General features: G+C 37.8%; 3 protein-coding genes across 31 annotated transcripts in view; 1 reads left to right on the top strand and 2 right to left on the bottom strand.

Moving 5' to 3' along the window:
- Positions 1-14,852, top strand: part of pak1ip1 (PAK1 interacting protein 1) — a 379,523-nt gene that overhangs the window by 28,154 nt on the left and 336,517 nt on the right. The window lies entirely within an intron of this gene.
- map3k14b (mitogen-activated protein kinase kinase kinase 14b) overlaps positions 1-14,852 on the bottom strand; it is a 471,535-nt gene that overhangs the window by 332,675 nt on the left and 124,008 nt on the right. The gene's annotated exons all lie outside the window — the stretch shown is intronic.
- The window catches only part of srcin1b (SRC kinase signaling inhibitor 1b), a 133,471-nt gene that overhangs the window by 85,070 nt on the left and 33,549 nt on the right, over positions 1-14,852 (bottom strand). For all 25 annotated transcript variants that reach the window (XR_015524576.1, XR_015524578.1, XR_015524575.1 and 22 more), the window contains exon 2: positions 13,358-13,609. Coding sequence is in view for 21 of the 25 variants with exons in the window: in NM_001423741.1 (NP_001410670.1) it covers positions 13,358-13,549 (192 nt within the window). In the remaining 4 variants the exon portion in view is untranslated. The remainder of the gene's footprint in view (positions 1-13,357; positions 13,610-14,852) is intronic.

Genomic DNA, 14,852 nt, shown 5'->3' with positions numbered 1-14,852 from the left:
GGTTTCTAGCCAAAATTAGCCCAAAATGAGTCATACCCAAAGAAAATTCTGACTTAAGGATACTTTTATTCAGCCGGCAAGTTTTTTTTTTTTGGACTGGAAATAGCACATGCTTCTCCCAAAAGACAATACGACGATGTAAAAGAGGCATCATTGCAGAGGAAAAAAAAAAAAAAAAAACATTTCTCAGATTTAATTTATCTTTGAATAAAAAGTGTCAGTCGGAATTTGCCATGGTTATGAATGATTTTGGGCTTGACTGTATACAGCGCATCTGGAAAATATTGATATCACCTCACTTTTTAAACATTGTCTTGTGTTACAGCCTTTTTACAAAATGGATTAAATTAATTTATTTCCTCAACATTCTACACACACTCTCCCATAATAACGATGTGATTTTTTATAATTGTTGCAAATTAAAAAAAAAAAAAAAAAACAGAAAAAAAAAAATCACATGAACAAAAGTATTCACAGCCTTTGCTCAATACTTTGTTGATGCACCTTTGGCAGCAATTAAAGCCTCAACACTTTTTGAATATGATGCCACAAGCTTGGCACACCTGTCTTTGGGAATTTCTGCCCATTCCTATTTGCCTCTCAAGCTCTATCAGGTTGGATGGGAAGTGACGGTGACAGCCATTTTTAGATCTCTCTAGAAATGTTCAATATGATTTAGCTCTGGGCTCTGGCTGGGCCACTTCAAGGACATTCACAGAGTTTTTATCCATTGATGTTTTGGCAATGTGCTGTGCGTCGCCCCGGTCAGAGATCAAGAGCACTCTGAAGCAGGTTTTTATTCAGGATGTCTCTGTACATTGCTGCATTCATCTTTCCCTCTCTCATGACTAGTCTTCCAGTTCCTGCTGCTAAAAAACATCCCCACAGTATGATGCTGCCACCACCATGCTTCACTGTAGGGATGGTATCAGCCAGCCGGTGTCTGGTTTTCTCCAAATGAAACGCCTGGCAATCACTCCAAAGAGTTTAATTTTAGTTTCATCAGACCAGAGAATTTAGTTTCTTATGGTCTGAGAGTCTTCAGATGCCTTTTGGCAAATTCCAAGCTGGCAGTGTCTTCCGTCTGGCCGCTCTACCATACAGGCCTGATTGGTGGATTGCTGCACAGATGGTTGTCCTTCTCGTCTCTCCACAGAAGAACGCTGAAGCTTAGACAGAGTGACCATCGGGTTATTGATCACCTCCCTGAATAAGGCCCTTCTCCTCCGATTACTCAGCTTAGATGGCCGGCCAGCTCTAGGAAGAGTCCTAGTGGTTTCAAACATCTTCCACTTACGGATGATGGAGGCCGCTGTGCTCATTGAAACTTTCAGAGCAGCAGAAAATTTTCTGTAACCTTCCCCAGCCTTGTGCCTCGAGACAATCCTGTCTCTGAGGTCTTCAGACAATTCCTTTGTCTTCATGCTTGGTTTGTGCTTTGACATGCACTGCCAACCCTGGGACCTTATTTAGACAGGTGTATGCCTTTTCAAATCATGTCCAATCAACTGAATTGACCACAGGTGAACTCCAATGAAGCTGCTGAAACATCTCAAAGATGATCAGTGGACACAGAATGTACCTGAGCTCAAATTAGACCTCCACAGCAAACGCTGTGAATACTGATGTACATGTGATTTTTCAGCTTTTTTATTTTTAATAAATTTGCAACTAATTCAAAAACTCTTTTTTCACATTGTCATTATGGGGTATTGTGTGTTAAATTTTGAGGAAATAAATGAATTTAATCCATTTTGGAATAAGGCTGTAACATAAACAAATGAGGAAAAAGCGCAATGAATACTTTGTGGATGCACTGCAAATTTATTTATATGCATCTCAAACTTTCTTGTTGGAGACGAAAATAAACCAAGGCCACTGATTTAGTGGTTTTATTATGAAGGAAATTGATTTTCAGACTTACAAGGCACTAACATTAATTACAAACATATTTAGTGGCCTGCAAATCACGTTTCCCCTGATATATTACAATATTTAATGTAAATGTTCAAGCATGCCATAAAATGCTTAGTAGGGTCCTCACCATGTTCTGATATAGGACTTACTTAATTGCTAAGACCAGCAGAAGTGTGTGCGTCAGAGCATAACCCAAATGCCAGAATCACTTTTAAAACACTAATCCATACATGCATCAGCAAAAGGGTTTGAGTTACAGTAACAGTAGTACAGGAATGACATAAAGACGCACCACCTGCATGCTAAGCGAGCCCACCGTCTACTCAATCCCCCTCTCTCTCTCTGTCTGCCATTGTTTATGTCTCTCCAGGGTTTGCAAACAAACCCACACAGCCATCATTCACCCGTATGTTTGTGAGTGTGTGTGTTTCCGTCTCACACTCAGACACTGCGGCAGGCCACACCTGCCTCTACACTTGCATGTCCTACAACCACCTACACCGTTGCCACGACGACAACAGACATGTACATCATCGCGACAGTTTAGCATACATTAAATTCAAGGTTAAACCAAAATAAGGTTTGTAATATTTATTTACATCCTCAAAACATATTCTTAATACTGCTGTACATGATCAACCTGCTCAAAGTACGCTTGAGAAACTCATGAAGGAACATGAAGGAATTACGTTAGCTTAAGTTCTTAGTTTTTACAAATTTGAATGTTAAAGAACTGTTAAATAAAGTTTGGTTTCAGACTCATTTAAATGGCACCTATTTGACCTCTTTTACAAGATGTAAGATAAGCCTTTGGTGTCTCCAGAATGTGTCTGTAAAGTTTCAGCTCAAAATACCCATCAGTTAATTTATTATAGCCTCAAGAATCTGTCCATTTTGGTGTCTGAGTACAGTGTAGCCTGTGGCTTTAAAATGCAAATGAGCTGCTTCTTCACACCCACCGCTCCCACATGTGTGTCTGCTTTTTAAACAAAATAGAATAAAAAATATTAAATAAAAAATTAATAAAGTAAAAAAATAATCAAAAGAAAATAAATCAAAATTAAGTTAAACAAATTAAACTGAATAAAAATTTTAATTAAATAAAAAATGCAAGTAAAAAAAATCAATGAATTAAAAAATAAAATTAAAAGATAACAAACAAAAAAAATTTATTAAATGAAAAATAAAAAATAATAAAGTAAAAAATTAATTAAAATAAAATAAAATTTATTAAACTAAAATAAATAAAAAATACATTTTATAAAATAAAAAAATATATATAGAATAAAACTTTATTGAAAACTAAACAAAAAAAAACACAAAACAAACTTGAATTTGTTTAAAAAAAAAATTTCATAAAAAAAAAAAATTTAATCAAAAAAAAAAAAAAACTAAACAAAAAAGAAAACACAAAACAAAGCAAACTTAATATTTATCAAACAACAAAAACCAAAACAAAACAAAAGCTGGAATTTTTCAAAAAACAAAACAAAACACACAAAATGAAACCGAAACCGAAACAAACCAAAACAAAACAAAAACATTTGTTCTAAATATTCTTAAACATTCTGTTCAGTGTTTAATATAGAAGTAAAATTGAAATGCAAATCCTCACAATGCATTTCAATTTCAGCCTGACAGCATGTGTTCCTCCACCATCGTACTGTACATGTTCACACAAACACACGCACACACACCCTGTTCACACCTGATTACACCTTCAATCTCCTCATCAAGCAGTCAGTGTCTCTCTCTCCTCATTCAGCTCTCTGTGGATTTCTCATGTCCTCACTGACTAATGAAGGTATGATACCATCACTAATTAATAAGCTCCATTGTTGGCCCGACTCTCTGCGCTTCTGTTGTTCCCCATCAATAGCCTGTAATAACTTCGCTCATTCAGTTCTCTCTGAAACCTTGGAGCCAACAATAAACTCATAAATGACTCTATTAGTTCAATACACACTCCTGGTATTACTACACAACCCAGCGCATGTTATTTCAAGGAAAATCACAACCGACTTACTGTAGTTTCAGCCGATGGGTGAATTAGGGATGTACTGTACAATAATTATCAGACCGATAAATTATCGGGAGATATGGGTAAAAAAATATGCCAATTTTATCACTCAGATAAATACTGTTTCGTTTCTTTTGTTTCGCAGATGGGTTGTAGCTGGAAGAGCATCTGCTGCGTAAAACATGTGCTGGATAAGTTGGCGGTTCATTCCACTGTGGCAACCCTGGATTAATAAAGAGACTAAGCCGACAAGAAAATGAATGAATGATTAATGAATGAATGTTTCATAGCGCGATTCCAAATCCCAGAGCATATTAGTAATTTGTTTTGTGATTTACCTCGTTTCATTTGTGTATATTTGACTATATACACAACCTAAAAAAATATTGTTGCCTGTCTAAGTTTTAGGAACAACAAATAATAACTTGACTTCTAGTTGATCATTTGGTATCAGAAGTGGCTTATATAAAAAGCAAAGGCCTCTAGATTACGCTTACTTTACCAAAACAAAATATGATCATGCCTCGATTTTTAATGATTTCATTAGGACAGTAAGGGTCTGAAATCGCTTTGACTAAAGTCTTGTCACTGAACAGAAATAATGTCCAGTATAAAATATAAAGTCATGCTGCAGTGGAATCAGAATGAAGTGCCATAATTTACAAAATACTGCAAACAGTAAGAGCTAAAAAAAAAAACATCAATTTTTTTGTAAAATCTGGCAAATTACATTTAACGGCCACTATAATAGGTACACCTGTCCAACTTCCTGTTTTTAAGACCAATTTCTAATCAGCCAATCACATGGCAGCAACTCGATGCATTTGGGCACGAAGACATTGTCAAGACGATCTGCTGCAGTTCAAACCGAGCATCAGAATGGGGAAGAAAGGAAATTTAAGTGACTTTGAACGTGGCATGGTTGTTGGTGCCACACGGGCTGTCTGACTGTTTCAGAAACTGCTGATCTACTGGGATTTCACACACAACCATTTCTAGAGTTTACAGAGAATGGTCTGAAAAAGAGAAAATATTCAGTGAGCGGCAGTTCTGTGGTTGCAAATGCCTTGTTGATGCAAGAGGTCAGAGGAGAATGGCCAGACTGGTTTCAGCTGATAGAAAGGCAACAGTAACTCAAATAAGCACTCGTTACAACCGAGGTCTGCAGAAGAGCATCTCTGAACACACAACACGTCCAACCTTAAGGCAGATGGGCTACAGCAGCAGAAGACCACACCGGGTGCCACTCCTGCAGCTAAGAACAGGAAACTGAGGCTACAATTCACACAGCCTCACCAAAACTGGACAATAGAAGACTGGAGAAACGTTGCCTGGACTGATGAGTCTCAATTTCTGCTGCGACACTCAGATGGTACGGTCAGAATTTGGCATCAACAACATGAAAGCATGGATCCATCCTGCCTTGTATCAACGGTTCAGGCTGGTGGTGGTGGTGTAATGGTGTGGGGGATATTTTCTTGGCACACTTTGGGTCCATTAGTACCAATTGAGCATCGTGTCAACACCACAGCCTACCTGAGTATTGTTGCTGACCATGTCCATCTCTTTACGACCACAGTGTACTCATCTTCTGATGGCTACTTACAGCAGGATAACGCGTGAATCATCTCAGACTGGTTTCTTGAACATGACAATGAGTTCACTGTACTCAAAAGGGCTCCACAGTCACCAGAACTCAATCCAATAGAGCACCTTTGGCATGTGGTGGAATGGGAGATCCGCATCATGAATGTGCAGCCGACAAATCAGCAGCAACTGCATGATGCTATCATGTCAATATGGAGCAAAATCTCTGAGGAACATTTCCAGCACCTCGTTGAATCTATGCCATGAAGGATGCCAAATATGGTCCAACCCGGTATTAGTAAGGTGTACCTAATAAAGTGGCCGGTGAGTGCATGTATCAATACATCCCTCTTTAAAAACCTTCAGAATATAGATATGAACAAAACTGTGAAGTTTGGTGCATGTAAGTGCTACTGAAGTGAAGATTTATAGCCTTCAAATCTACAAAATCTGAAATTTACAGGCATAAGTTAATAAAGTACAATAAAAGAAATGCATAAAGGTGTTCTTTAAATGTTTTCTTTCTATTAAACTAAAAAAAACACCTTATAAAAATCCAAAATTGAAAGCTGCATGTAAAAACTGTGCTTCTGCCTGCAGTGTCTCCCCTTAACTAATTAACAGCCACATAAGTATTAAGTCATTGCATTAAATCTACTGAATTAGGTGATGCAAACCACTAAAGCAGCAATTTTAATGCTTGTTAATGCAAGGTTACCAAAACAACAGCACATTATTATAGATTTCAGGAAGCTTTACCATTGGGATCTTGATCCTGACCTTCAGCTCTCACATGCCAGTCAAAAATCCTCCTTAAAAGTGCTTCAGGAGGGAACCAGACCCCCACAATCCACCGCAAACTCACATATTGATACGCAACGACCCACACTGCAAAATCCACTCAACTCCCGAGCGATAAAAGCAAGTCCCGCCCAGCATTTCAGACACAAACGCGTCCTGTTTTTGAAGTGAACTGCGAATGGCGCTTCATGTCGACTCTGTCCTTCAGCGGTTTGGCTCTCCCTGTGCCCGCTGCTGTATGCCAGCCAGCTATGTGATATCATTGATTTCCCTACATGGGCTCGGTTGCCATGGTAACGGTAGACTCCCCTCTCTCTCTCCTTTTCATTCCAGTGGTGTTTGGAGACGGCGGATGCAGCCAGACGGGCAAACACACCGAGCAAATATACAGGAGAGGACGGATGGATTCCAAGGAGAGGAATGAAAGGAAAAGACAGATGGATTTACAGATGACTGCAAATTTAAGCTCGACACCGATGAGGATTTCAGGGTTTGTGTGTTTAAAAGTAGCACGTTCATGATGTCAGGGTGGTTGCCACAGTGTTGCCATGTGGCCTTAGAATGTTGAGTAGGGATGCTCCGATCAGGATTTTTGCAAGTAATGATTCCTTGTCATGGTGATCAGCCGATACAGAGTACCGATTCTGATGCTTCAAAGTTGCTCAGACTTTTATTTCAGTATGTTGATGCACTGAAATTGAATATTGAGTAGGGGGCGGGGCTTTCTTTTTGATCATTCCCTTGTAGCAAACTAGCAGTAAGAGGGGCGTGGCTGGAAATATTTTGTCTGAAGCATAAAAAAAGAAAAGGAGCGACTGATATATGCTCAGAAGCCCATAGAGTCAAACTCAAATGTATGGAGAGAATTTAAGTGGAAAATCATTACAAGATATTTCCGCACCCCACAAATTGTAGCAAGGATAAGAATAGGCTCATCTAACAGATGCTGGAGAGAATGTGGTGATCATTTAGGGAAACACTCTCATATCTTTTGGTTTTGCCCAAAACTGCAGCAATTTTGGAATGATATCTATAAGGTACTTGGAGACATATTCTGTATTGATATTCCCTTTGATCCAACTATGGCGGTCCTGGGTATGGTGCCTGAGAGCATGGTGGAACGAAGAAGTATTTATTTATTTCAAATACTGCTTTCTGCAGCACTAAAATGTATCACGTCTAACTGGCTCAGATCAGACCCACCTACAGTACGTATGACCATTCATTCATTTTCTTGTCGGCTTAGTCCCTTTATTAATCCGGGGTCGCCACAGCGGAATGAACCACCAACTTATCCAGCAAGTTTTAACGCAGCGGATGCCCTTCCAGCCGCAACCCATCTCTGGGAAACATCCACACACACTCTCACACACACAGTGATACACTACGGACAATTTAGCCTACCCAATTCACATGTACCGCATGTCTTTGGACTGTGGGGGAAACCCACGCGAAGGCAGGGAGAACATGCAAACTCCACACAGAAACGCCAACTGAGCCGAGGTTCAAACCAGCGACCTTCTTGCTGTGAGGCGTCAGCACTACCTACTGCGCCACTGCCTCGCCTACGTTTGACCAATGGATAAAAAAAATTAGAGAAATTTATGAAATAGAAAGAATAACTTCTTGCCTTAGACTCCAGATGAATACATTTAAAGCAAGATGGAACCCAATTCTAACAATTATACATGAGTAACTTTAAACATACAACATAGATTTAATAAACAGCTACATTACATACACAATAAGTATATGAGATTTCTCCCAATTGCCCCCACACCCCCCTCCTTTTTATTTACTTATTTATTTATTTTTTTATTTTATTTTTTTAATATATATATTTTATATATAACTTCAACACAATATACATTGTATATATTGTTTTAAAATGAAATTGTGTAAATGTCCCCCTTTTTTTCCCCTCCCTAATCTTTTAAGTATCTATCTGTATCCTTACTGACTATTTCTGATGTATCTCTGATTTTGTGTTCTAATAAAAAAAAACTGTAAAAAAAAAAAAAAAAAAAAAAAGAAAAGGAGCCACTTAGCTAACACTATTCGAAACTAACTTTCTTTTTGCAGTGGATTAACTTTAGTTAGTTACCTTTGTGCGCCAGTAAAATAAGCATTGTACATTTGGATTTCTCATGTACGTCTCATGTAAAAAAATAAACTTTGTTTAAAAAGTTTTCTAAATTGTTTAAATATGCAAAATCATTCATTAGATATTCCTACCATTTCCTCATTAGAGGCAGCAGTCATAGGACACTGTTATGATAAAGGTTCAATCTCCCCTTTGTACAGATTATTCATATCTTGCTCTAACGAATCAAAACTAAGCTTACGGAAAGAAGATATAGAAGATGAAATATCTCTAGAGGATTGGACTCATGTAAGAAAGCTCAGATACAAACAATCAATAGTAGCCTGGAACTCGTCCAGTACAAATGGTTAATACGAACATGCATGACTCCTGCTATATTGTATAAGTTTAACGATAATATTCCAGATACCTGTATAAACTGTAATGAGGTAACACTTGACCACTGTATATGGGAATGTGTGAAAGTCAAACCCTTTTGGCAAGGTGTTATTGAAATAATTAACCAAATTTTATCAAATAAATTGTCATTAGATCCTAAGATTTTTATCCTGGGTATATATCCCTCTTACAAAGCAAAGAGGTCAGATTCATAGAGGTGTATTTTACAAGCTAAACGCATTATTGCTCTTAATTGAAAAAATATAAATTAATCTACAATAGGAAGGTGGATTAAAGAAATGGCGTCACATTTGTCAATGGAAAAGATCACCTACATTGTCAAAAAGCAACAAAATATGTTTGAAGATATCTGGAGACCATTTAATAACTTCCTGAATTATAATGTAAATGTTGGCAGTCTGCTACAACAAGTACAAGCTTAAAGGGAGTAGGGGAGTATTATGGCCTAAACATGGTCTAAAGGTAACTCGTACCATACCGTACTGCACCAGTCAATAGAAATGGGTCATTAAGGTCCACTGTCAACACTTCTTAAGCAAACAAGTCACACTGAGTTAGTCCAAGTCACTTTATATATTAGTCAATGTGGTAAATTCATATGACAAAAGTAGCACATTCATCAGGCTAGGTTATAACCGCCATCTTATCCAGCATATGTTTTACACAGCGGGTGCCCTTCCAGCTTTAACCCAGTACTTATACACACTTATTCACACATATAAACTACGACAAATTTAGTTTACTCAATTCCCCCATAGCGCATGTGTTTGGACTGGTGGGGTAAACCGGAACACATGGAGAAAACCCACGCCAACACAGGGAGATCATGCAAACTCTACACAAAAATGCCAACTGACACAGCCGGAACTTAAACCAGTGATCTTATGATACCGTATCACCTACATAGAAACAATGATATGCAAATAAATCTCTGAAAAGTTAATCATTTGTTAGAATATTTTAAAGTTTCCATGTGCCATTTGTTCCTGTTCCAGAATGAGCATCAGCAGTAGTGTTGGTTGACTTAACAAGAACCAATGAGATGACAGTAAAGAGGAGGAGGATGAAAGAAGTCATTAGAGGTGGGAGGAAGTATGACAGTCTGAAGAGGAGAGAGGATGAGGAAAAAAAAGGATGACAAAGGCTACACGGCAAGCGGAAAAACACCAATCAAAGACCTTCTCAATATTTAAACATCATAATGTGAGAATATAGATATCAAGCATCATTTGTAGAATGTGAAGCTGTGGAGGATCAAGACAACAAAGGCCAGATTCAAACCATCACCTGCCATTCCATCAACCAGGCTCAATATTTTTACTTGTTCTTAGTGCTATGTTTGGAGAGTTTTCAGGAATTCAGGAGTTTCTCTGGAGAGTAATTTTATGCAACTAATGAGACAAAAAGTACAGAGCTTTTCTATTTAAAAAAAAAGAAGTGAAAAAGGCTGCAAGTTCTATAAGAGATCAAGCCTTAGCAAAGGTAAGGAGAAATAACACAAACGTAACTTAAAAGTAACGCAATGTACTACTAGGGCTGGGCGATAAAATCATTATCAATATTTATTGAACGAACACCATTGTCAATATCGCTAAAAAAAAAGATTTGGTATGTAGTATCGGTATGAAGCGCTATGGATTGATTAAAATGTTGCTGCTGAGGGTGTGCCTTGGAAGAAATAGCAATAAGCTCAATGGATGCGCTCTGTGATTGGTCTGTGATTGGTCAGCTTGGTAGCGCTGCCGAGTCTGGGCGGGACCGAGAGCCGCGCGAATGGCGCGAGCGATTGTTTACAAGTGTGGAGTCCCGTCAAGGAGCTCCGGATGGAAAGTTTGGTTTTGTGTTTACCTCATAGTTAAAGTTGTTGCACGTCCGCCGGTTCCTGCCTCAAAATGAGCGAGTTTGAGCCACTTGTACAACCCGGAAGTGTTCAGGGAACGCAAAAAAGCAGCGAAGAAACTCGACACAGAGAAAGATTTACACCTCACTGCCAACTAGTGTTTCGGAAGTGTTAATGAAGACCAACAGAGACAGCGCGCAGAAGTATAAATGCACAGCCACGCGCGTTGCCTGCGCCGTGGGTTACGCCGGTCACCTGACGCAGAAGTATAAATCAGGCTTCAGAGGTGCACAAATTAAGCCCTGCTTGTGCCCCATTCACACGAGGCGTCAGAGTCAATGCTTCCCATTCACGTCAAGTGTTGCCGAACTGAACTGTGGATCCTCTGCGCTGCTTCAGCAGCATTGCTTGTTGCAGAAGTTGGTGATTTCTCAACTTTTCAAGGACCAATAGAAGGGTCAGCCAATCAGATCGCTTTATGCAAATACCCCAGCTCAGACAGTAGCCGATTGCGGACTAATTTAATTGGCTGACACTGCTATGAGGATCACGTCAGCCCCAACATCAGTTAGCCCCTCGGTCGAACGCTGACACCCCGTGTAAATGTATTGGTAAAAAAAATTCAATAATTATTGATACTGGTACATATGAAACATGATATCATAATTTTTTTTGCAATATTGCTCAGCCCTATCCATTGCTTACGGTAAAAAGTAATGCAACTACGGCAGTTACTTTTTGGGAAGTAACTCAATATTGTAGGGTTGTAACGGATCACTGTTGATCTGTGATTCGTGTGGATCACAACCCACAGTTCGGAACACACGTGACCTGTGGATTAATAAATTTATTCATTCATAGATTCATCCTAAATTTGTAACAATCACACAAAGATTGCCTCTTGCCTCGTTAAAATCACATGAATGAAAGCATTTAGACTTTGCTGTAAAATATAATAATGATGGAAAAAGTTATGGTGGGTTATTGGAGATGTGGTGGGTTTCTCAGGTTATTAAAGGTGTTTTCTGTCACTACATGTTTGGCCTGAATTAATGCATTCAGTGTGAACTGCACGATCAATCAGTAAGAGATCAGGATCTCAACACTCACGCAACATAAATTATAAATGATGTTGATTTGTATGTATTTATTAATCTTTTGAATCGCTGCATTTAAATCTGTGTTTCAATAACGCAAAAATCAAGAAAGTCTTTAGTCTTTTGAGTTAGTTATGAAGTTACAAACAGTCAAATAACACAGACGTACAGGGATAACAGCTTATAGTTTAGATAAAACCACTGATGTTAAAAAAAAAAAATCACCATCATATGCATTTATCGGTGCTCAAAAATGAAAGTTGTAGGCAGCAATTACATTATTTAATAATAATGATAACAATATTAATAATAATAATAGTAATACATTTTATTTAAAGGCGCCTTTCTAGCAACTCAAGGACACCGTACAATCAACAAGAGCAATAAAACAACCAGTACTCTGCTGCTATTTTGGGATTTCCGCCTGGATTTTGCCTACCCAAATTTAAAAGCTTCCCAAATCCACATGCAGAGGTGTAAATGCAAAAAATTGGTATCATTTTAAAGAAAACCCTTTGCATTTTCATAAAACAATATTGAAAGTGTTTAAAATATCTGTATATGTCGTCTGTGTTATAATAAACACCTAAAAAAAGAGGTGCTTTTTGTATTTTTTTTTTATAAACTCAAATTAAAAAGTGTACCTTTTGGGTTCTGTGTGGTCTAGCGAGCTATAATTAATGTTGGTGGTTCCTGCACATGTCTGTAATCATAGGGAAAAAAGAAAAATGTCTCTACCATAATCTATGCAAAAGCTATTGTATTCCAACTGATGAGAGGTGCTGTACAAGCCACAGGGAGCGATCATTGTTTTCATATTTCACTATTCTTTTGTTTGATCAAACATAATTCACTGTGTTTGGACCACATCAGACATATAAAAGGATTACTTATGCACATCACCTCAAAAACAGAGGAGAGTGGCCCTGAAGCGCACAGCATAGGGTAAGAGATGACAGCTGTCTGTGCTATCTGGGGCTGCTTATTGATCATAAATGTATTGTTTAAACTTCTACGACATGGAAACACCACAATTCATTCAACAACTGTTTGATATGTGAATATAATTCTTTATAAAGAATGCTCTAACCGTATGAGCACCGGCAAGAGCTTTCATTTGAGCTATAACTTGTACATGTGTCATATGAAAAATATGAAAATAAACCAACGAAAAAACAGCCATCAAAAACATGCCACTGAATAATTCTTCAGAAATGATCATCTAGCAATGAAACAGGAAGTTTTATGAGTGAATACCTGAATTATTTATTGAAAATTAGACTAAAAATAAATAAGGGTTATACTAATTATAATGTTAGATTTTTACATTTAGCATTAGCAGCAACAGTAGTATTAGCACTGAACTTTTCACAGCACTGAATATGTTCTTGTCTTTGCAGTGCTGTTTTTGTAATAAATGGAAAGAAAATGACATTTGTCTCCTCCCCTTTCTGGCTGATCTGAAAATGGTCCAATCCGTGACTAAAAAAACCATAATGTGATCCAAACCGTGAGATTTGTGATCCGTTACACCACTACAATATTGTAATGGATTACTTTCAAAAGCACTGCTGTTGATAGGCATGTGTTACCTGCTGGCGAGCGCAGTTGGTGTTGACCAGCGTGGCTGCGTGCTGCGGAGGGTATTTGCTCCTCTGATGCTCCATGTCGCTGCTCTTCTGGAGTCTGGCAAAGGCCTCCATGTCTGGGTTGGAGAGGCGGCGTGTGCTGCTGGCCAGAGTGTGATAGCGGCGCTGGTATTCGGCATCATCCCCACGCAACATCACAAGCACTTTATCGGACCGCTGCTTCTCCAGATCGCCCTCGACTTCTGCCTCACACACCTGTGGAGAAAACAGAAGGTCAAGAGCTGCTTATCTGGAAGTGTGATGGAGCCGTTTAGTTGAGGGCAAAATGATTCGCCCTCCTGTGAAACATTTATTCTTTTTCAAAGATTTCTCAAGTGACATTTAACAGAGCAAAGAATTTTTCACAGCAATTCTGATAACATTTTTGCTTCTGGAGAAAGTCTTATTTCATTCATTTCGGCTAGAATAAAAGCAGTTCTTAATTTTTTAAAACCATTTTAAGGTCAATATTATTAGCCCCCTTAAGCAATATTTGTTTTCGATAGTATAACGATGGTATGTTCTGTAGACTATGTCTTGTCTATTTACCCTAACCTGCCTAGTTAACCTAGTTAAGCCTTTAAATGTCACTTAAATTGAATATTAGTATCTGGAAAAATTCTGTCAAATATTATTTACTGTCGTCATGACAAAGATAAAATAAATCAGTTATTAGGAATGAGTTATTAATACTATTATGTTTAGAAATGTGTTGAAAACAGATTCTCTCTGTTAAACAGAAAGTGGGGAAAAATAATTCAGGGGGGCTAATAATTCTGACTTCAACTGCATATTTATACTGTACACACTAAACAGTTTTAGGAAGTGGAAATCTGATGCCGAAAGTGCTTGGATGGCATGCTATCAATGGTTTATTTTGTATCAGCAAAAGCGTTTTATAGGAATATTAACCCACAACTCTCTGGTTTCTCTGTTGTGTTTCTAAAGTGAATATGCTTTGACCCCTAACAGTATTAAAAGGAGAATAAAAACAAAATAATAAAAAGCTACTACTACTAATACTACTACTACTACACCTACTAATACAACAACTACTACTTCTACTACTACTAATATTAATAACAATAATAATAATAATAATAGGCGACACAGTAGCAAGGTAAGTTTATTTTATTTTATAACAGGTGAATTGGGTAGGCTAAATTGTCCGTAGTGTGTGTGTGTGTATGTGTGGATGTTCCCAGAGATGGGTTGCGGCTGGAAGAGCATCCGCTGCGTAAAAACTTGCTGGATAAGTTGGCGGTTCATTCCGCTGTGGCGACCCCAGATTAATAAAGGGACTAAGCCGACAAGAAAATGAATGAATGAATGAAAAATAATAATAATAATAATAGACATCAACTAATAAATAATACAACATAATTATAGAAAATATTAAAACGTACTAAAATAAAAAACATAATAAAATAGTTTAGTTTATTTTTTTATAGTATAAAAT

This window comes from Danio rerio, chromosome 24 (assembly GCF_052040795.2).
Source record: "Danio rerio strain M-AB ecotype USA chromosome 24, GRCz13ab, whole genome shotgun sequence".
Classification (NCBI taxonomy): domain Eukaryota; kingdom Metazoa; phylum Chordata; class Actinopteri; order Cypriniformes; family Danionidae; genus Danio; species Danio rerio.
This window is presented reverse-complemented; position numbering and strand designations above follow the sequence as displayed.